General features: G+C 27.4%; 2 protein-coding genes across 3 annotated transcripts; both read left to right on the top strand.

The window, feature by feature from the left end:
* Nucleotides 1-5431: 5431 nt before the first annotated feature.
* Nucleotides 5432-8102, top strand: LOC112686861 (crossover junction endonuclease MUS81). Its single transcript, XM_025559317.1, has 8 exons — nt 5432-5938; nt 6157-6295; nt 6362-6477; nt 6831-6931; nt 7094-7295; nt 7357-7563; nt 7646-7759; nt 7820-8102. The coding sequence occupies exons 1-8, from the start codon at nt 5813-5815 to the stop codon at nt 8057-8059; spliced, it is 1245 nt and encodes a 414-aa protein (XP_025415102.1). The 5' UTR covers nt 5432-5812; the 3' UTR covers nt 8060-8102.
* A 200-nt stretch (nt 8103-8302) lies between these two features.
* On the top strand, nt 8303-19900 carry LOC112686860 (formin-like protein 14). 2 transcript variants are annotated; one of them, XM_025559316.1, is made up of 9 exons: nt 8303-8621; nt 8729-8812; nt 10811-11126; nt 13803-13978; nt 14119-14242; nt 16474-16589; nt 16653-16826; nt 17659-18249; nt 18317-19900. In XM_025559316.1, exons 1-9 carry the CDS (start codon nt 8490-8492, stop codon nt 18578-18580), a joined length of 1977 nt encoding a protein of 658 aa, XP_025415101.1. In that variant the 5' UTR covers nt 8303-8489; the 3' UTR covers nt 18581-19900. The 2 variants fall into 2 exon arrangements, with proteins under 2 accessions (XP_025415101.1, XP_025415100.1); XM_025559315.1 differs by having other exon boundaries at nt 8310-8621; nt 13800-13978.
* The last annotated feature ends 1739 nt before the right edge of the window (nt 19901-21639 follow it).

The following is a 21639-nucleotide window of genomic DNA, read 5'->3' as shown; positions in this document are numbered from 1 at the left end:
TTCCGATCCATTCGACTTACGCCATTATTTCTCGTAGGTTCTTCGGTGAATTCTAATATTCGAAACGATATATTTTGCGATCGTGAAAATCAACTATTATAAATGTTCGATATCAACGAATAACTGGTATAGAATTTTGTTTTAGCAATCAACGCGATATATGGTGAATTCCCTACCAGGCGACCAAACAAAAATGTACATGCTGCCAGCATAATATTTTAAAAGCTAATAAATCGGTCGAAAACTATGAATATCCGTTTGATGTATTGTAAATATTAATAATAAAACTCTTTCCCGTTGATAGTATTGTTAATCGCGAATTTAAAAGTGTCCACTTTTGAATTACACGCATGTATTTGCCACTGTATGATTATAATTTATCTGTTTTTTAAGTAATGGACAACAAATGAAGGTAATCATATAAACAGTCAAATTATATTTTATGAATTTTATATTGTATTCTGAGTATTTATAAAAAACAAAACTAATCATTAGTATAATAAATAAAATAAAAATAAATATAGATTAATTGAATTGTTCTCCACAGCTCTTTTTCTAATTAAAAACCGTCATAGTCGTACCTCATTGCACTTATCGGTACCTACATGCTTGCGATTTATGTATGTATGCATTTACATTTAATCGATTTCCTTGAAGAATACCTAGAAGAAGTGTCAGAGTAACAAAAGACAGATCAAAATAATTTAAGTACCTATAATTTAAAAAATACGGAGGGGAAGAATGGTTTGTGATTATAAATTATGTAATGCTATAATACTGTTAGTTTATAATGTTACATATTGGTTATTGTATTTTTACTTAACTTGTGTTAACTTTTAAATATTTTTGAGAATGTAAAATTTCTTTTAGTTGATATTTTTTTAGATCGTTCTCATTATATCGAATGACTCCCACACCTAAGCGAAGTAAGATCTTCAATTACATTTATATATTTATACATATATATTCTAAAAATATGAGTATCGCATGTATTCCCTTGTAAATAAATTTGAACAAAAAAAATTCAAATTCATGGGAATAAATAATTTCGTGATTCAAGTGATTGTGGTATTTAAAATTTACGGTTGCATATTGATTCAACATTTTTCTAAGTAATAGAAAATGAAATTTTAACGAAATCTGATACTTAAACGAATTTTCAATAAACAATCATAGTTATTTATTTCAAAATATTTTATTTTTTCAAAAAAAATTAAATTAAATGTTTGCTATTTATAGGTATTTAAATTTTAAATGTAATTTTTGTGAAAGTTAGAACAAAGTATTACAATAATACTATTACTTGTACATTACCCGACTGTGAAGTTTCTACCGATCTCAGAGTTTAGCCCTTTTTTTGATTGAAATTCATACATTTTTTTTATGTTTAAATGTTTCTTTGTCTAGAATTTTTGTTCCTTGGCTTCTTAATGTGATATACGTAACACTTTACATATTTTAAAATTTCATTTAATTTAAATTCGTACGGATAATATGAATTGAACGAACTCCGTTTAATTTTCTATGAAATGATTCACGATTGTTTGTTATATACACTTTTGAGGATATAATTTCGGCTCATATCTGTAGTGAGAACTCAGCATTGTTAGTTATAGGTATATGTTTCAAACATGTACCTAATCCATCAATTTTATTATTCTGTAATTTTGTAATAACTATATCATTATATCAAGCCCAAAACAATATTCAATCAAATCGCAAACTAAAAAGAAAGACTAAAAAAATGTTAAGAAAATTACTTATTTCAATATTGCCATGTTTATGCATTATTTTTGCATTATGGATAGCCTTTTCAAAATCAGTATACAATCGAATGAAACTGAATTACACACAGGGACGGCGCTAGGGTTTGCGAAGTCCTGGACAATACACTATTACGAGGCCCTACATTAAAATTATTTTAATCTTTATCATAGGAAGGATTGTGTAAAAAAAAAAAATTAATAAATGATCTTTTAAAAAACTTTTGTCGATTTAATAATAATAATAAAAATAATAATATTACGAATACTAGAATATTGTATTCGTAAATTGTATTTCAGTTGGCCTCTTGGTATTGGATATTACTAAAAACATTTTTTTCTTAATTTTTTTGAAGCGAAAGTTTCTAAATATTTTGGTAGTCAATGTTGTTAGATATTTCTTGTTTAATAAATGTAAGTGCAAGGTCTGAAAGTTTATCTTGGTTTAATTTATTTCGCAGGTACGTTTCGATTAATTTAAGCTTCAAAAAATTTCTTTTGGCCTAAGCAGATGTACCTGGTATCGTTAACATGATTGTTAAAGCAATAGATATGCTAGGAAATGAATCATTCGTCTTTTTTAAAATACTAAGAGCTTTAAGTGGAGTTGCATTGTCATCAATCATCATACGAAAAATAAGTAGTTCTGAATATAAGTCAAGTCCTTACAAATCATTCAGATCACCATCGGATAATAATACTAAGTGTAAATATTTACAATATTTTTTGTAGTTCATCCTTTTCCATAATTTTTACTTTACCTATTTGATACAAAAATCTAAAGTTATTCGAATATGATTTCAACTGTTCAAAACGTTTATTAATAGATTCTATTGATCGATACAACAACTAGAAAATAATCAATATGAAAACGATCTACTTCATTTAAAATTGGTTTATCGTTATGTTCATAACAAAACATCTTTTTTTCCTTCCTTATACGACAACGCTTAAAAATAACTGGGATATCTATTTCTGAAGCCAATTTATTTGCTATATTTTTTGTATTACAAATTTACTTTTAAATGTCTTTATTAGAGTCAAACGCAAGGCCTTGATAATATTCTCAAAAGTGCGAGGCCTTGGAAAATATCCCATTTGCCCTACCCTAGCGCCGTCCCTGATTACACATAATGGTTACTATTTTTGCACTCTAAAACCAAATATTAAAATGCATTGACATAGCATTGTCAAGTCATTAAAGGTTGTAAAACATAAATGAGCGAAACATGAAAAAGATTAATATTGTACAATGAAGTGTAAATAGTAATAGTGTAATAGTTCATTATATAATTTTGAACAATTTTTGAATAGTCTATATACTAATTCATCGATATACAATATACATATATAAATATACGATATATACGATATATAATATACATTTCAATAGTACCTGGTACTCAATTTACGTATTTAGTAGTCAATTTAGAAGTTTTGTTGTCTGTAATGTTGCTATTATCGATTATAGTCACTTATTGAGGGCCTCGACTTAATTGGCGTACAAATTATATGAACTACGTAAATAATATTATAAAGTATAACAACATAATTTGTGTAATATTAGTCATTTTCGCAGGGACCCTATCTGTTATTACTAGTGGCGACGTTACTGTAGATTTCACGCGGCAAGTTGTACGCTTAAAAACAATCATTTTATCTCAATACCTTAAAAATATAAATGATTTATGTATATTTATTATTGAAATGAATTTATCTTCAAGCTATCCAGATGTATTAACTGCATGTCTTTTATTTTTAACATTACCAATAACTGTTGCGTCTGCAGAACGCAGCTATTCTAAGCATAAAATAATAAAAAAATTATCTTCGTAATTCTTTATCTCAAGATTGATTGAAAAATATAAGCATTTTGAATATAGAAAACAAACGAATACAAGAACTCAATATTGATAAAATTATAACAGACTGTGACATGCAAATGCTAGAAAAAAAAACTTTTTAAAATAATTTAAATTTAAGGCGAATTAATAAATTGTTGATTATTATGTTGTAATTGATTGGTTGTATTAAAAAAATAAAACTATGATTAATAATATTAATTATATTTAATAATTTTATAACAGTTGATATCAATAAAAAAAAAAAAGAATTAAATGCATGAGTTAAAATTAGTGATTCCTCTATTAAAATTGATTATGGATATTTTATGAGTTTTTTATTAAATAACTATTTTATTTAGTTAACTATAAAATTTATAATACAAGCTTCTTCTATAATAATTTAGTATAGTATATGAAATATACTATATATATATCAGATTACAGATGATTCAATTGAAGTTATAATACTAAAAATACCTAGTAATTGCTCTAGTCATACAAAGATCAAGTAAAAAAATGTAATATTAATTTGGGGCCTCAAAATAAATCCTTGCACACGAGTCTTAGAATTCATAATTGCGACACTGTATGTTCCGAATCATCAGGAAAAGAAAATCTTTCAGATAAATCTAAAACTTAATCGAAATTGTGACCTTTTAGAGCACGTGATACGTTAGTCGGCATTGAGTACACATTTTAAATTGTCTACGGAAGTACCTACATTATAGTTTACATTATAAGCTTTTATAGCATATAAATAATAATTTAATAACCAATATTATGTGTAAACTATATTGCGTACATTATTATAGATTACGCGTTATGGTTCAAACAACTGCCTGACAGTGCCGGTTCGACGGTTTTCGAGGCCCGGTGCAGAATTTTGCGGGGCCCCATATATATATTAATTTATTGATTTATTAATTGTTTATAAAAATCTACGTTTGTTCATGTTATTATATAACTAAATAATACTTCGTACCGTCGTTGACGATAAACAATTTTACAAGTGCAATACTTCAAAGCTATGCGTAATTGGTACCGTCTTAATTTTCGTCGATAACAACCCGTTTCCTGAGAAAACCACAAGACCACACGGGTTGCGATTTGCGTACTGGAACTATATTATTTTTACTTATAGATAAATTGATATTCGTAATACACAATTTGAGGGGGTCCCAAATAAGCGCGGGGCCCGGTGCGATCGCACGGCTTGCCTTCCTCTAGGGCCGGCCAGCACTGCTGCCTGAGTACAACCTATTTATTACCCATTGATCACCATTGACCATCAACAAGTATCTGCAACGATATGATTCATATACGTTATAAATATAAAATAAAATATACATTGCTGCCACAGCACGTCATAGACATTGGATTCGGTGACATTGACAAGATTATTTGCATACCGACGTGAATCATTACATCCGTGAGAGGTGTGTGACTGAATATTTTTACGAGATTCGTGTAGGTATATGTCGCAGCATTCTAATTTTGATTATTAGCACTGCTAGATATTGTTGTGAGCGTAACATTTTCGTCCGATTAAGACTGCTGAATATAAACTGCCAATTAAAAAAAATATATCTTTTTGCTAAACTCAATCTGGAATCCATAATTTCTGTATAATCATGACGTCAATGAATTGTATGTTTTTTTTCAGACAATTTTATCAATTATATAACATTTTCAATAATGTTTTTACATTTTTGCCAATACAAACAATAGTTGAGGCTGAAGTGATTTTTTTTTTTTGATAAGATAAATATTTTCTTGAAAATCGAGCAAATTAGGTCATTATTAGAATAAGGTTCGCGCATAATTTGCAAGCTATAAAAAAAAAAAAAATCGACTACAAAGTATTTCACTGTTTTAGTACTCGACATTATTCTTGAATACTATGAGAGCTTTGTACGATAACGATTGGTATCATCATGTAACCAACGCACTCCGTTGCACTCAATATCCTGTTATCACCTTAATCTATATTTGATAAGAACTTTTGAATTTTTCAAACTGAAAAATTAAAAATCATGTCACATTAAACATTTTTTCCCACAAAATTGCAAATATTTCATTGCTTTTTCTGCAAATATTTACTTCTTTATAATCATTTATGCTTATTTATTTTTTGATCATAGTATAACGGTTATATGTTATAATAATTCATAATATAGTATCCAGGTTTTTTTTTTAATTTTTAAAATGTCAGAGAAAACAGCTTCAAGTAAGGTTCGCAAAAAAGCCAATCCGTTGTTTGAAAAATGGATTTCCGAATGGTTAAAAGAAGCTACTGAAAATAACTTGGAAGTTCGTCACGGTTATCGACGGGTAAGTTAAAAATTTGTTTTCTAATTATTTTTATACTTATGCCTATATATTATATTATACTTTTTCATATTATGTTAATATTTTTATTTTGATTAGTTGTTAAAAAAAAGGGTAAACACAATTTATACTTGAAAAAACTGTACATATATGTAGAAAGAAAACATTTAATTTTGTTAATCATAAAATATCTGTATAATATAATTAATATATTGTTACAGGCATTAAGTTCATTGCAAAAATATCCATTGCCATTAAAGAGTGGAAAAGAATGTTTAATACTAAAATTTTTTGGTCCAAAATTATGTTCTAAATTAGATAAAAAACTTGAAGATCATAATAAATTATCTTTAGATATTGGTAATGCTAGAAATACTTTTTGATATTTGTTACATTTCCTATATTAATTAAAATTATTGATTATAGATGAAAATATGATTGTTGATACATCTGAAAATATGAAAACTTTTAATGATTTACAACCTTCAACAAGTACTAAAAAACCAAATTCAGTAATTTCTTTGGATGACAAAGACTTACCTGTAAGTAAAATTAAAAAATAAAGTACTATTATAAAATTGTTTAGTAAAATGTCTACTCTAATTCATCTTAACTATAACATTTGAAAAGGTACACAATTTTCCAAATTGGAATAGTTTAAATGTTATAAATTATGGCTTATATAAGTCATACATAGTGACAATACTAATTCTACAATACTATTAATCATTTAGAAAAATTACATTTATTTTCAGTTAGCTTATCATTGTTGAGTAAACTATGCATTTTAAATTTAAACTAAAAATAAATTACAATTTATGTTTAAAATTATTTATAATATAATTGAAGTTTAATAAAATACTTTGTATATTTTAATTTAATAATTTTTAAATAGATGATTAATTCTATTACTGATGAACATGAAAAGATTGTTTTGTGGCCAAATGAGTTTACTATTGTGTTGCTCATTGATACTGGTGAATCAAGTAGTTTACGGTATGTGTAATATTTGATAATATATTACTAATATATACTATAATTGTTAGTTGTAATATGTAACTAATATTTATATATTTATAATTATTTATAATATATACTTATGCTATAAGTTTTGAAAAATATGTTCTACATTGTTTTCTTGTTTGTTTTTCACAATAGGAAAACCAACATGAACAAAGTTACTTCAGAATTATCATCTTTAAATGTAGTTTTTGAGATGAGACGCTTGAGCGTTGGAGATTTTGCTTGGATTTGTCGTGATAAAAATGGAAGAGAACTTATGTTACCATATATATTAGAACGAAAACGATTAGATGATCTATCAGGTAGTATTCAAGATGGTCGTTTTCATGAACAGAAAGCAAGTATTTTTTATTCACTAAATATTATGTAATTATAACTAAATTGTAATATATATATAGTTTAGATTAAAACAATGCGGACTTGAAAACAAAATATACTTAGTTGAACATGAAAAAAAATATCATGGATTACCGATATCTCATTTGCAACAAGCATTGGCAAATACAGAGGTCATCGATGGTTTTACAGTAGTCCGTACAGAAAATCATTTGGAGTCCATGAGATATATTGCAAATTTTTCCAATATACTTAATAATATGTATAAAGTAATTATAATTATACTAATTATACTATTTGATATTGATCATAATTTGTTTGGTAATTGATCAATATTCTTTATTTTAATAGAACAAAATACTTACAACTCATATAGATAAAGTTGACTCAGGTTATGGCGATTCTTCAGACACTGTAAAATTAATGTCTTTCAAAAAATTTTCATCAAGTTCTGCAAAAAACAAGGTATATATACAATTGATTAAAAAAAAAGATTATTTTTAACAAAGTTTATTTATTTTACAGAATTTGACTGTACGAGATATGTTGATACGACAATTACTTCAGATCCGAGGATTGTCCATTCATAAAGCATTTGCAATCGTCAAGCAATACCCTAGTCCAAAATTACTGATAAATGCATTTATAAGATCTGGCGATCCACTTTTACTGGCAAATATATCCTATGGTATACCGATCAAGTCCGTTGGACCAACTATTAGCAAAGCTGTGTTTCAAATATTTTCAAATAATAATCCAATTTAAATTATTATTATTGTGAAACTAAATAATACAATTATTAATTTATTTCGTGAATTATGTAATATTGTATAATTTAAAAATATAATATTTTTGTGTTATGATGTATAATTTTTACTTTTTACTTCAGTTTCATTGAGACGTGTATATATACAACTTTTTTCTTTATATATATGTATATATAAATACATACTATGTGTTTGATATGGAATGTCGCCAAACTGTGAGAAATATCTTCCCACACCTTAATAATAAATTCTATTTTTAAGCCATCCAGTTCACTACTGCCAGTCATTCTGTTTTTCTCCGTTTTTAACGAATTTCCTTCCAATCTAGTAAAATATAATATACCATTTCAATATTATTTATTCTCTCTTCTCATTAAGTGTTATTATTTTTATAATTATCGTGTTTGTTGCTAGTTTAGTGTTTTTTAATGTCAGGCAACACTCAAAGAACGACATATCGACCTCCATGGGTGAAAGATGGACCTAACCCTGTGCCGAAAGCTACTGTACCATGGAGAACTAAAGATAAGTCTGCCACTACTCTCGACCAACCGGATGCGGTATTATTTATATATTATTTTGCAATGCATTTTAAATAAATGCACTTAATAGTGTTTGAAAATAAATACTACGTGTTGCTATTTTTTTTTTCATTTCATTTTAATAGACTGACGAAGTGAAACATTTTAAATTGAGAAAAGTCGGACCTACCGAAGGAAGAAAAGTTACTGAGATAAAAATCGTACCTAAGGTAAGAAATTATTATTTTATTATATTAAACGATTTAAAACTGAAATAATTGGATTATAATAATATTTCTACTTTAAGTGCAATTTGGAAACACGATATCATTATACCATTTGAATTTAAATATAAGTAAACTCCAATATGTATTTATAAATATAAGGGAATCGGCATAGACTCCTTTTCGCGGGCAATTAATTAAAAATATCATGATTCAACAAATTTCATGTAAATAAAACTAGAGAATTCATATAAAGTAACCGTTATTAAAAATGCACTTATCCGACTATCATGAACTTTTTTAAATCGTTAATGAGATTTGTGAAAAATCAAAAAAAAATTCGATTATTTGCGGCGTTAATTAAAAGAAATAAAATAAACTTAATAGATGAGACGGACAACCGATGGAGTGCAATTCATTAGATTTCATTGCACTAAACGAATCATCTTTACACAATACAATAATCAAATGTTGACGATATCAAATTATCTGCCGTTTGGAAGGAATAGTTTTAGAGTATCATGAAAATAAATCAAAAGAAAATTCGCATTCATATGTGCATATAGGGTAGGTCAGTGGCGTATTTTCAAATTTTTTGTGGGGGGGGGGTCTAAATATTAAGTACCTATAAGTTTATAATATAAAAAAAAAACACATACGAGTTATGATGTAAATATGTAACAACTATATTATTTATATTAAATTATGTATATTTCACTACTATTATGATTTATTAATACAAATTAATAGTTTTTTATAATAAAAAAGGTAAACGTCTTTTTTTCCTCGCCAGTTCTACAATAACTTCTTCCGGTTTTATTGAGTAGTTTTTATTTATTGATAACATCGCTAAACCGTTCAATCTTCCCTATAAACAAAAAAATAAACAAAGTGTTTAATTGTAATTTGTAAATAACAAGAATATTTTTTTAAGTTTATAATAATTTACCTCGGACATGGAATTCCTTAGATACGTTTTTATTCTTTTTAAATTTGAAAATGTTCTTTCATTTGTTGCAGAGGAAACAGGTAGCGTGACTAAGATTTGAAGAAGTTTAAATATGTTTGGATAAATTGACTGGTTACACATAGCCATAGCCTCTAGAGCATTATTTGGTTTCTCTGTTGTTTGTATGAGTTTTCTCTGCCATAATTTGTATTCTGCTTCAATAATTTGATTTTGAGATCCATCATTCTACAAATCTTCAATATATTTATTTGAAAGAATTATAATATCTTCGATGGGACCATTTTCCCTAAATAGAGAATCGAAACCTGATAAAATCGATCAATGAACATTGAACCTTTCTTCTAACTCTGTAATAAATTTGTCAAGATAAGGAATACAAATTGATGCTCGATAATATTGTTCCGGAGTATTTAATGGTATATTGCATCTATTAGTTTGTTTTTTTGTTAATCTCGGAATTTTAATTTCAATATCAAACAACGCGACAAAAATAACCAAAAGTTAAACCAAAGTAAAAAAAACCCATAATATAAAATTAATATTCTCTTTCTCGGTACCTACATACCAAGTTTTTTTGACTTTTTAAATTTTTTTCTGGGGGGGGGTCGAGACCTGGGACCCCCCCGTAAATACACCACTGGGGTAGGTTAAGCTTCTATATATTGTTGCTATAAAATGGTACAGCGCTGAGCCTTTTCAGCTGCGTATGCGTATGATATAGTTAGCGATTCGAATTTACGATTGCATTTGAGAAATTTGGTTTAAATTGAATGGTATTGTTATACCGTTATTGTTATTGTTACTATAATTGATATAACCGCGGCCGCCGCGGTACAGAAGTAATTGTCGTTGTTGCGTATTATGATTTATGACCGCGGAGTTACCACAGCATTATTGCCGCCGCGGGGGTCAAGTAGATAATTTATTAGCTTGGTGATACATACGTACATAATTTATGCATATTATATTACGTGTACCGCGCGACCCGTCCGACCAGGGGAAGTAACCACAAGCGTTTGTTTTCATTTGTTTAGATTGATTCTCAAGGCCCGTTGCAAATTAACAACAAGCAACCCGTTGTAGCACCGGTCCCAGAAAAAGCGAAAAAAACCACCATCGCCACTACCACCATGTCGTCGAAACCCCCGGCTTCGACGAAGGAGACACAGGATTCTGCCAACGGTCCTTCATCTTCTGGTCTTCCGCCCCAACGCCCGACATTACCGTCAGCGCCACCGCCACCACCTCCATCCCCGCAACAGAGAAACATGCCGCCTGGGCCACCGCCGCCGCCGCCGCCGCCGCCGCCGCCTTCTGGTTCGGCTAGTTCCAACAACGGCCCACCCTTAAGTAAGGAACGCAACGTGACTGCATCCGATTTTCCATATAGAATGTACGTAACAGGAGAACAATAATACACGTCAATTAGCGGTTTTATCCGTTTATTGTCGCAATTGCCTGTACTAGTGGCGACCATCCAAATGTATCGACTGTTAGACATAATTTATCAGTGGTTCTACAAGTGCAAACATGGCACGTTTTGTAGGGTTGAATATTTTCCTGACTTCAGAGTCTGGAAGAGGACCGCCGGAATGTCTTTTAGGTACCCCAAAAAAGTACTTGGATGCTCTGAAAGGGTAGATATTTAAAAATATTTTATTAAATTCTATACACGTATCGTAAATGGATAATAACCGCCACTGTTTATAACTACATACAGCTCCATGTATTTCATAGCAATGAAATCGCCTAAAAACAACCGTTATTGTATAAACTCATTAAGTGAGCAATTTAATTTTGATAAGATTTAGATAGACCTCGAACTTTTCGATACTTTTCCTATAAAAAAAAACCTTAGAATTTTAAGTATTTGAATACTAGTGATAGTTTTTAGAAAAAAGTAAAATGTAAAAATATATACCTTATTTATCATATGTACAAGACACATTATTTAAATATCTAATTGATAATTGCAATGATATAAAAAAAAAGGTTTGGTTTCAGACAATGTTTTACTAGTAAAGTTAAATATAATCTTTAGGTATATTGTTTTTTTTTATTGTATATACATGATATTATGGTATTTTTTTCTAGTGAAGTGGTCTATGGAGGGATTTCGGTCTTTACACGGTTGCATGTTGGTGGAATCAAATAATAGTATTTATCCATCACTTCGATTTATTTATCAATTAGTTCACGTTTGGTTAGAAGTTTAATACTTCATTCAGTAGGTTATAAGCGATGAAAGAGTGAAAAAAAGACTTGGAAGTATAATATAAAAAATAAAAAAAAGTTTTTTTCGGTTTCTATATCAATTTGACATGAAAAAATAAATTTTAAAAAAATCTGTGGACGTCATAGATATTTTGGCATTTTGTAGCAGTCTTAGTTTTTTTAGAACACTTATAAATCCGACCCTATCGTTATAATCACAGTTTTATAAGAAACTCCGCGATTAAATATGAATAGGAAAGAGTTTCAAAGTTAATGAAAGTTTCAAGTAATTGATATTTTCTCAAATCATTATTTCCAGTGCAGTATATGGCCTTGTATATTTTTGATTTCAAATGTATTGTCGTTTAGAATATTAATATATTAAATAGATTGTAAAAAAACGTAATAATAATAACGAGTAAAATTGTTTTGTTTAATAAATATTGGTGAAAATAGTTGCTTTATGAATTTATTATTATAAGTTTTATTTTAAAATAAAAAAAAGACATAAGAATTACATCTTAAATATTTAATATATTTTATTCATCGATTACAATTTTAAAGAAAACAAAACATAGTAAAAAAAAGATAAAAATTAATTTGTGAAAATATTAGATTTAACGAAAGTCATTATTATTAATTTATAACTAATTTAAAATGTTCGTTTTTATAATTATTGTATAAATAAAAACAAATTCATTAATGAAAATGAGTGTGATAAATATATATTTTTATTAATAGTACTTATTTATAAATGTTACCACCCACAACTATTTATTTATGTCCATGATATACATTCAAATAACATTTTTTTTTAAACCGAGTTTGTTAAATTAAAATATTCTTGTTCAATTAAAAGCAATTAAATTGAAAATGTATAATCGGAAAATCACTATAACCCAATCAATCATTTTTAAAATGTGCACTGTAGTGCCATTTAATATACAGTTTTAAACTAGATTGTTGGTCTTATTGTTACTAGAATATTTATATAGTTTATTTTAATTATTTAAAAATTGATAGTATTTTGATTTTTGTATATAAATCATTATTGGTGTAAAATTTCTAAAACTTACAATAAAAATAATTTGGATAAATTCTAACTAATGAATGATATAATAAAATAAGATCTAGGTCGGACACAGAAAGGCTTCCTTCAAACATCTCTTAATTGGCCATAGCCCAAACAAGTTAGATCAATTTGAATTATGTGAAATTATATGAAACAAAATATATATAAATTTGTTCATTTTAATACGATGTTTTTTTATTTATTTGTTTATAATTTATATAATTATTTATATTACATATTAGTTAACTCATTAATAGAAGTTTTATTTATTATATAGGTAGGTAAATTATTTTATAACAATTGATAACTTAACGAACTATAAGACAATGTATAGGAAATTTAATTTGTATGTATTCGTTGATATGATAATCATTAGTCTATACATAATTACGAAAAATGAAAAAATGTCACTATAATTATCCATAATGTAACAAAATTATGTAATTTTTCATCAGCCCAAAAGGGAAAAAAGCAATATTGTAAACTGAAGGTCAAAAAATGTCAATATATAGATATGAGTCTATACCGTAATGTTGATGACTATAATGAATGCAAATATAGTGTTGGAAATGTTCCAATAAAAAAGTTTAATTAGATTAGCTAGTAAGTTCGATAAGAATGAATAAGCCGTTTATATAAATTGCTATTGTCATTTATGTATCTGAGCGTGGCGTGTTCTTGTTAAATTTTACAACAGGTATTAGAACTAATAAGTGTTAATATTCAAAATTGTTTAGCAGTAAAACCACTAACGCCAGAAAAAATGAAAAAGTTGGAATCTCTACGAAGTCGACCAAGAAGACGTCCCGACTGGTCGGACATGATGAAAGAAGTTGAAAGTGGTAAAAAGCTTAAACATGTCGAGTGTAATGATCGCAGTGCTCCAATTATATCAAGTACCAAGTCCAAAGGACAGGTAAGTACTTATTGTTTTTTTTTTTTTTAATTCATTACCAATTTATGCAAGTTTTTTGAATGAATATCATTAAATTGTAAATATAATATTCAACATGATCTATACTCAGGAAATAATATCACAACAATTGTTTTAAATAGTTCTTATATGAATCCGAAACGAAAGCAGAAGAAACAGATCACCACCAACTACTGAAAGACATTCAGCATGGTGTTAAGCTTCGTAAAGTAAAAACGAACGACAAGAGCAAACCTTATATAGAAGGTAAATTAGTATATCAAAACATTGTATTTAATATTTTAAGTAGAGATTAATCACAGCACTGAATAATTTATAAGGCTAATAAAATTTTTTTTTATTTTACATATAAATATAATTAAAAACACATATAGTTATTTTAGTATTACAAAAAATGCAATTTGATTTTATCATATAAAAATAAAAAATATAAAAATCCTGCGAATTAAATAATGAAAAAATAATTGCTCTAAATATATATTTTTCATAAAGATTTATCTTCAAAATTGTATGTAAGGAACGGATTTATATGTAAATGCATATATGTATTGGATTACATTTTTTGAAATCTGATGAGAATTGTCCTCGATTTTGATCATTCATATTAAAATAACATTAATTTTATTTTGCTTATTTTGCATATTTGTAGTTTTATAGTGCATAATTTTATTCATAGTGCATATATTTTTTTACCTTATATTTTCATGTTTATAGCCACATAATATAGATGAAATAAAGACCGTTTATTATAGCCAAAAATAAAATGAAATACTCGTATGTAATAAACAACTATATACAAATTATATTAATATAGATATATCCATATGATAGAGTTAAACACTTGAACTTGACGGAATTACGGAAACAAATCAGTCAGTGCATGTATTCGTGCATATATTTTTACGCATAAAACTGTCGCAGTTTTTGTGTCTAGTGATTTTTTTTTTTTTATTATTCGTTCCTAACCTTAAAATGCCAAAAGAAAAAACACTAATTATGAGTCGTTTACAGATATACGTAAATAAGCATCAAGATATTTTTAAAATCAATGTTTTAATTTTTTATTACAATATTTGTGAAATTTTTACATAATTAAAAAAAAATATATTTTTAATTTAATTTTAAGTGCATATTTTGTATCATATTGTTAGCATTTTTTGGAGCATATTTTGATGATCTTTGGTGCATATAAATCCGTTCCCTAATTATATGATATAAGAACAGTAGTTAGTGGTCTGAAATATGAACAAATTAATAATTATACATAGTCATAATTTTATTAAATTATTAAATATTTATTACATTTTTCATTTAACATTTTATTTGTTAATTATAACTAAGGATCAGATTTATGTGTAAATTTTTTATTATTTTTTTTATTAAAACGAGATATTTAAGATTCGATAAGAAATGTTCATGATTTAAATCATTCCTATAATTATGATGCTACTTTAATTTTACATATTTTTACATATTTCACTAATTTGAAAATATTTTTAAACATATTTTATCATATCATTCATACATCTTCTTCGTACGAAAATACAAGAAATTATTTCAAATTTAGATTTAGTAACTTCTATTGCTATTAGAAAAGCTCAAAATATAATGCAAAATGAAAAATTGAAAACTAATTTAATTTTCATCTCAGTGAATTTAACTTTATTTCACATAAATTTACAAAATTAGAAACAAAAATATGTCCTTAAATGATAGTATGAAAATTGTCGAATTAACGATTGAAAAATTAAAACTCGTAAGCGGACCAATAGGAGATATTGTAAAAAAGAAAATTCATGCTATTACAGAAAAAAATTCCAGGCTATATTGATTTTAAATCAATCAATGATATTAAATCAAGTAATGAGTGGCAGACACACTTCTAAAAATTTGGAATTATCGCTTTCTGATAATATGCGCTTCAAATATGCTTCAATCAACCGATGTAGGTTGATGTGGAACGATAATTTAGCCGTTTTAAAAATATTTTCAGATCTAATGGGTGACATTTAATATTTGATAATTTAAAAGATATTGTAATAATTTAATGTAACAAATAATTTTGATAATTTAATAATTATAATTTTTTTTTTTTTTAATTAAATTTCTTTCCTACATACTTGGATGTTTTTAGCACATATTTTATAAACTATACTTACATATATATGTATATATTTCTGTATTTTTATTACATATAAATTCGTTCCCTAATTATAGATATTAATAGTAAATATAGCCAGAAATAGACAATCTATTAATTATTACTAGTTTTATAAAAATTCTAGAATAATATATAGTTAAACTTATATAGTTCAAAACTTTGAGAGTTATCTTATTGGAATTTATTAAATATATTTGAGTTTTCAAAAAATAATTTTTTTAATATATTTTATTTAGTTGATAAAAAACCATAGATTGTAAATTTTTATCTGTTTTATAAACTTATAAATATTAGTACATTTTAAATTTACATATAGGTCTGAGAAAATTTAGAAGACAAGAATCTATTGTAGAAAAAATACAAAAGTCCGTGTCGATGGCTGATGTCGTGGCCGCTGCAGCAGAACCCGACGAACTTGATGATATTGATAAAGTTAGTTTAGTTATTAACACTAATTCAGTTAGTTTATTTTTCTATTAACTAATTGATTTGTAGGTGAGAGATGATTTGCAATCAGCCAAACAAATGCTAGCGTTAGAATTACGAAGCAAAGAGGCCTTAGAACGAGAGAATAAAAGGCTTTTAGCTAGAGTTTCTAACCTACAAGAAGAACTTAAAGATAAGTCGAGCACTTCAGGACCCCAGGCGAGATCAGATTCAGACCAACAGGTATGTATCAATGATTAAGAATATGACCGGTGCTAAATTTGACAAAGCCCTAGGCCAATTTTCTGAGAGTTATTGACAAAGGACTTATTAGTCGTGTAAAAAGATAGACATACAATAATCCCTTCTTTCATTTTATTTTATGTAATTTTTTTTTTGGTGAAATATTACTATCTTTTAAGTATTAATAGAAATTAATAGATACCATTTAAATAATATCCAGAATTCAATATTTTCGTACTCAAATTCAATACCTAGTAATATAATTTATTAATAAGTAAAATATGCACATATACGAAAATACACTTTTAATATTTTCAACTTATGCTTCACTTTACATTTACATTTCACTTCACTTTATTTAAATGCTCTTAAATGCTTATAATAAAATCCCTATCTAGTTTAAACCTTGACCAATAATAACCAGATGAATGAATATATTTCAAGTGATCGTGATGTATGAAATATTATTATTAAATATTGTATTTAAATATTTATTGCAACTCAAATTTTTATCTAACAATTTTAAAAAACTATAATCACACAAACAATAAAATCAGTAAAATATAAAAATAATAAACCGTTACAGTATTAGTATTTTTTTATGATTTGAAAATTTAAAATAAATTGTCTCACTTTAAAATATTTGCCAAAGCAATCAAAATAAAATATTATTTTTGAGTTCAATGATTCATAGATCAATTTGTTATATATTATGCGATCATTTAAGAGTGTAGACAAGTATGAAATTCTAAATACTAATAATAATAGTAAAATATGTAGATGGTTTATTAATAATATTAAATTAAAATAATGTAATGGACCGTTTTTATAGCTCATCAACAAATTAAAAGAAGAAGCATTAGAAGCTGATCGTATTGTTAAAGACATGGAACAAAAATATCACGTGACTGCAGAAGAACTAGATAGCACTAGACGAAAATTGGAATGTGCTTGGCTTAGAAATCAGAAACTAGAATTAGAATTAAAAGCTGCTTTGTCGAACAAAGTGGTGTCTCAACAGCCAATTCCTCGAACGATTTCTATGAAAAAGTTGTCTGTTATGCCATCCGTCGAACATTTATCTGAGGAAGAAGAGATAGAAGAAGAGGAAGAGGAGGAAGAAGACAGCTCTGATGATGGTTCTAGTGATGCGTCACAGGAAATCGATGAAGCTCGTAGGTCAGCTAGAGAATTGAAACTCTTAGAAGTTAAATTAAAAGCCGTTAAAGACAAACAGATGTCTGCGGTTAAAGAACGAAAAATACTTAAACAAGCATTGACGAAGAAACAAACGGAACTAAAGGCCGAAAAAAAAAAATACAAAATGCTACAAAAAGAAGTGGATAAAATGGCAAAACTTATGAGAGACACTGAAGATGATGAAGAAGATGAAGAAGAACAAGAAGAAGAAGAATCGGAGGAGGTAAATTTACTCTTTTTGAAACATTTCGGTAGAGAAAATATGAAAAACTTCGTGTTTGTATTTTCAGGAGAGTGAATCATCGGAGAGTGAAGAGAGTGATGATGATCCGCAGAGCGAAGGAGAGGCTCCTGCATCAGCCACTCCCGAACAGAAAAAAGACAACTTGTGCCGTCGGTTTAAATACTACGAAGGACGGTTGACATCGTTGAAAAAAGGAAATTACTTGCTCAAAGCGAACGTAGAACGACTCACCGATGACGTGAATAAGCAAAAAGAAATGTCTCTAGTATTACAAGAAGATTTGAATTCTGTCTTGGCCGAACTCGGATGAAAATATTCAGAAATTACTCATTAATTTCGCGTAAAAGAAACTAAAAAAAAAAAAAATGAAAAAAAAATACGAAAACTATTTCAAAAATAATATTATTATATTTTGTGGCATGCATAATCCGTTGAACAATGCGATATTTTAACAAAATAAATATTATTTACAGTAATTTGATTTTACAGCATAATGCTTAATTGACAAATCGATATGTTTCAAGAAGAAAAATTATGTACGTGCACTGTCGTTATCATGTACGTTTATTGTCGTGTACAATCGTTATATTATGAAGTGAAGTTAAATTTGATCACGACTCATTCGCAATACTAATTCGTACACGTACCTGCATAACTATACTTAATTATTTTTTAAAACTACATTCTACTGTTGTGTATTCTATGCTAAGATGTATTTTACGGTACCCAGTAATTGTTACTAGTGTAATGGTTAAGTGGTCGCGTAACAATGTTATTGTTGTTGTCGTGTTTTTACCACGGATCATTGTCCCTAATGCGCGTTAATACTCGTGTTATTAGACTTTTTCTTCAAACCCAAATATCCGGTAATCGAATTTTCGCCAACTGCCTGGATGTACTGTTATAGCAATAAAACAGATTGCTGTAGTGTTTTATTTTAGAGCAATTTATTTTTAATATTATTAATTACAAAGTTATCCTTTTCAATTATCATTAAATTGATAATACAGATTTAAAACCGATATGTGTTTAATTTCCTATATTATAGGACCTATAACATTAATGCCTCTACATAGTTTCGGATCGTACACATTATAAAATTATACATATAATCTCTTATTATATTATATATTTTTTATCAAAAATTATCTTCTATATGATGCATACAACTTGAAATGTATATTGATAATTTACATTTACTCGTACCAATATACGGTAGAATGTTTTTAATATATCAAATATAAAGAACCTAACCCGCAATCATTATTAGGAGTTTTGTTTTACTCCGGACAGGAAATTAAGCTATTGTATCTAGGAAAATTCGGTAAAGATTTTAAATGAGGTAAAGAAACAACGTAGAAATGTGAATGAATGGGTTCGTCCGCAGACGGAAAGTAAATGGCTTTCTGCCTATGTGTAACTATTACAACTTTCCTAGAGGGTTGGATGTTATTGAGTATAAAAACGGTTTATAGACTCGGTGCAATTTCTTGGGCCTCGTATACGCCCCTTAATATAGTGAACTAAGCACTTACCTTTTGGCTTTTATTGTGTACAAAACATAGTATAAGATGTCCAATTGTAACTAACGTATCGAGAGAACAAATAAATACTTTATCGGGTCGAAATATATTATTTGAAATGGTTTGGTAAATTATTGGACGCATAGTTCCTGAATTTGTGTTTGTCTATATTGGAGTAAAATTTAAGTAAAACTATTGAATATTTATTACAATTTTTTAAATTGTTACAACTCATAGGTACCTAATACACGGATAATCCATATTGTTGAAATAAGTTATTATATATAAACATAAAACTTTTCACTCAATGAAATTGTTTTCATCAACTGGCCATTTCACTAAATAAAATTAATATTTTAAAGTCCTATAGAATAGTTTTTGGGTGACAAATATAAATTTATTTTTATTTCATTATGTAGTCGGCATGTTGTTGATTATTATATTAATATACCTGATTATGTTATGATTATATATTACCTGATATTAATTACATGATGTGAAATTGTGATATACATTATTATTAAAATTATTTTTATAAATAAATATATAAATCACTAAATCCAAGAAGGGCACATGTCCATAATTTTCATAAAATTACATTTTTACAGATTTTTGTTTAGATTCAACAATTACACTGTTCTGTGCAAACGGGATACATGTCCAGTTTACTGGCATATTATAAAATGATATTTTGTGTTAAATGCAAAAACGGCGTATGTCCTAGACATGTGACCTTTTTTGTCTCTTCTGAAAAATTTTAAAATGTGGACATGTGCTCTTCTTGCATTTAGTGATTCATATAGTATTTTTGCAGTAATTCAAAAAAAAGATAAAATTATATTTTACGGTACTTTATATGAAAATAATGTTGTAATTAAACATTTATAAGATTTTTGTATCAGTGAATTTCGAATATAGCAATTGCATTTAAATCAATTTATGTTGATAAATTATAACTGTACACAGCATTTATTTTCAAAAGATAAATTTAAGTATAGACTAGCGGTTTTCAACTCTTTTAGTTGTACTTTAGCAAAAAAAATTGTTGAGGCCCTCTTATAGCTATATATCAGTGATTCTCATATTTTTTCTCGTTTATGTCACCTTTAGCTACTAGGATAAAAAACCTCGTCACTCTAACATAATTCTTGAAATAACAAAAAAAAAAATACAGTATACAGAAAAATCATAAGTACACCTACAATTTATTTGAGTTGCAGGGTTCAATAAACATTGTAACCAATGCCGTAACTGGGAGGGATCCAGGGGTCCGGACCCCCTCCCCCCGAAATTTTCAAAAGTAGAAACATTTTAGCGGTGAATATAGTTTATTAACTATAAATTGTATTAAATAATAATGTTAGACTCCCTCCAAATTTTTTTTCCAGTACGGCCGTGTATGTAGTGATAAGTAATAACTGTGTACTATAGATAGGTATTTCCAATTGCAATAATTTACCTCTGTGGCACTGTCCATTATTGATTTCAAAATAATTTCGTTTGAGATGAAGATGAGGTAAGTGAAAATTTAACAGGGGGAAGCGAAAAACAATTTTCCAATGAACAAATCGAAAATGTATTGGATTTATCATGTTGCGTATTTTTATATATTTATTTATTTTTGTGTATTTTTAGAAGATTTCGACCTGCAGAATGATTACTCTGATCATCAATTTTTTTCTAATAGAATATAATTTATTCTATACATTTAATGTTGTTTAGTTGGTGCAGTTTAGTTAATCAGTAAGTAATTTTTTGAATTCTTAACAGTTTTCAAAATAATGGTGAAGCACTGGCGAAAGAGTACAAAAATGCAACTTATTCGGATTACCGGTTTTTGAAAAAA

The sequence above is a fragment of the Sipha flava genome, unplaced genomic scaffold (genome assembly GCF_003268045.1).
Source record: "Sipha flava isolate LNK unplaced genomic scaffold, YSA_version1 326_pilon_pilon, whole genome shotgun sequence".
Classification (NCBI taxonomy): domain Eukaryota; kingdom Metazoa; phylum Arthropoda; class Insecta; order Hemiptera; family Aphididae; genus Sipha; species Sipha flava.
This window is presented reverse-complemented; position numbering and strand designations above follow the sequence as displayed.

What these genes read in the sequence shown, in the direction of transcription:
- LOC112686860 (XM_025559315.1), top strand. Translation starts at nt 8,490, where the DNA reads ATGTCAGGCAACACTCAAAGAACGACATATCGACCTCCATGGGTGAAA. An exon ending in GTACCAAGTCCAAAGGACAG is followed by an intron (nt 13,979 to 14,118) that starts GTAAGTACTTAT and finishes TGTTTTAAATAG; the next exon opens with TTCTTATATGAATCCGAAAC. An exon ending in GAGCAAACCTTATATAGAAG is followed by an intron (nt 14,243 to 16,473) that starts GTAAATTAGTAT and finishes ATTTACATATAG; the next exon opens with GTCTGAGAAAATTTAGAAGA.
- LOC112686861 (XM_025559317.1), top strand. Translation starts at nt 5,813, where the DNA reads ATGTCAGAGAAAACAGCTTCAAGTAAGGTTCGCAAAAAAGCCAATCCG. An exon ending in TAAATTATCTTTAGATATTG is followed by an intron (nt 6,296 to 6,361) that starts GTAATGCTAGAA and finishes TATTGATTATAG; the next exon opens with ATGAAAATATGATTGTTGAT. An exon ending in TGGATGACAAAGACTTACCT is followed by an intron (nt 6,478 to 6,830) that starts GTAAGTAAAATT and finishes ATTTTTAAATAG; the next exon opens with ATGATTAATTCTATTACTGA.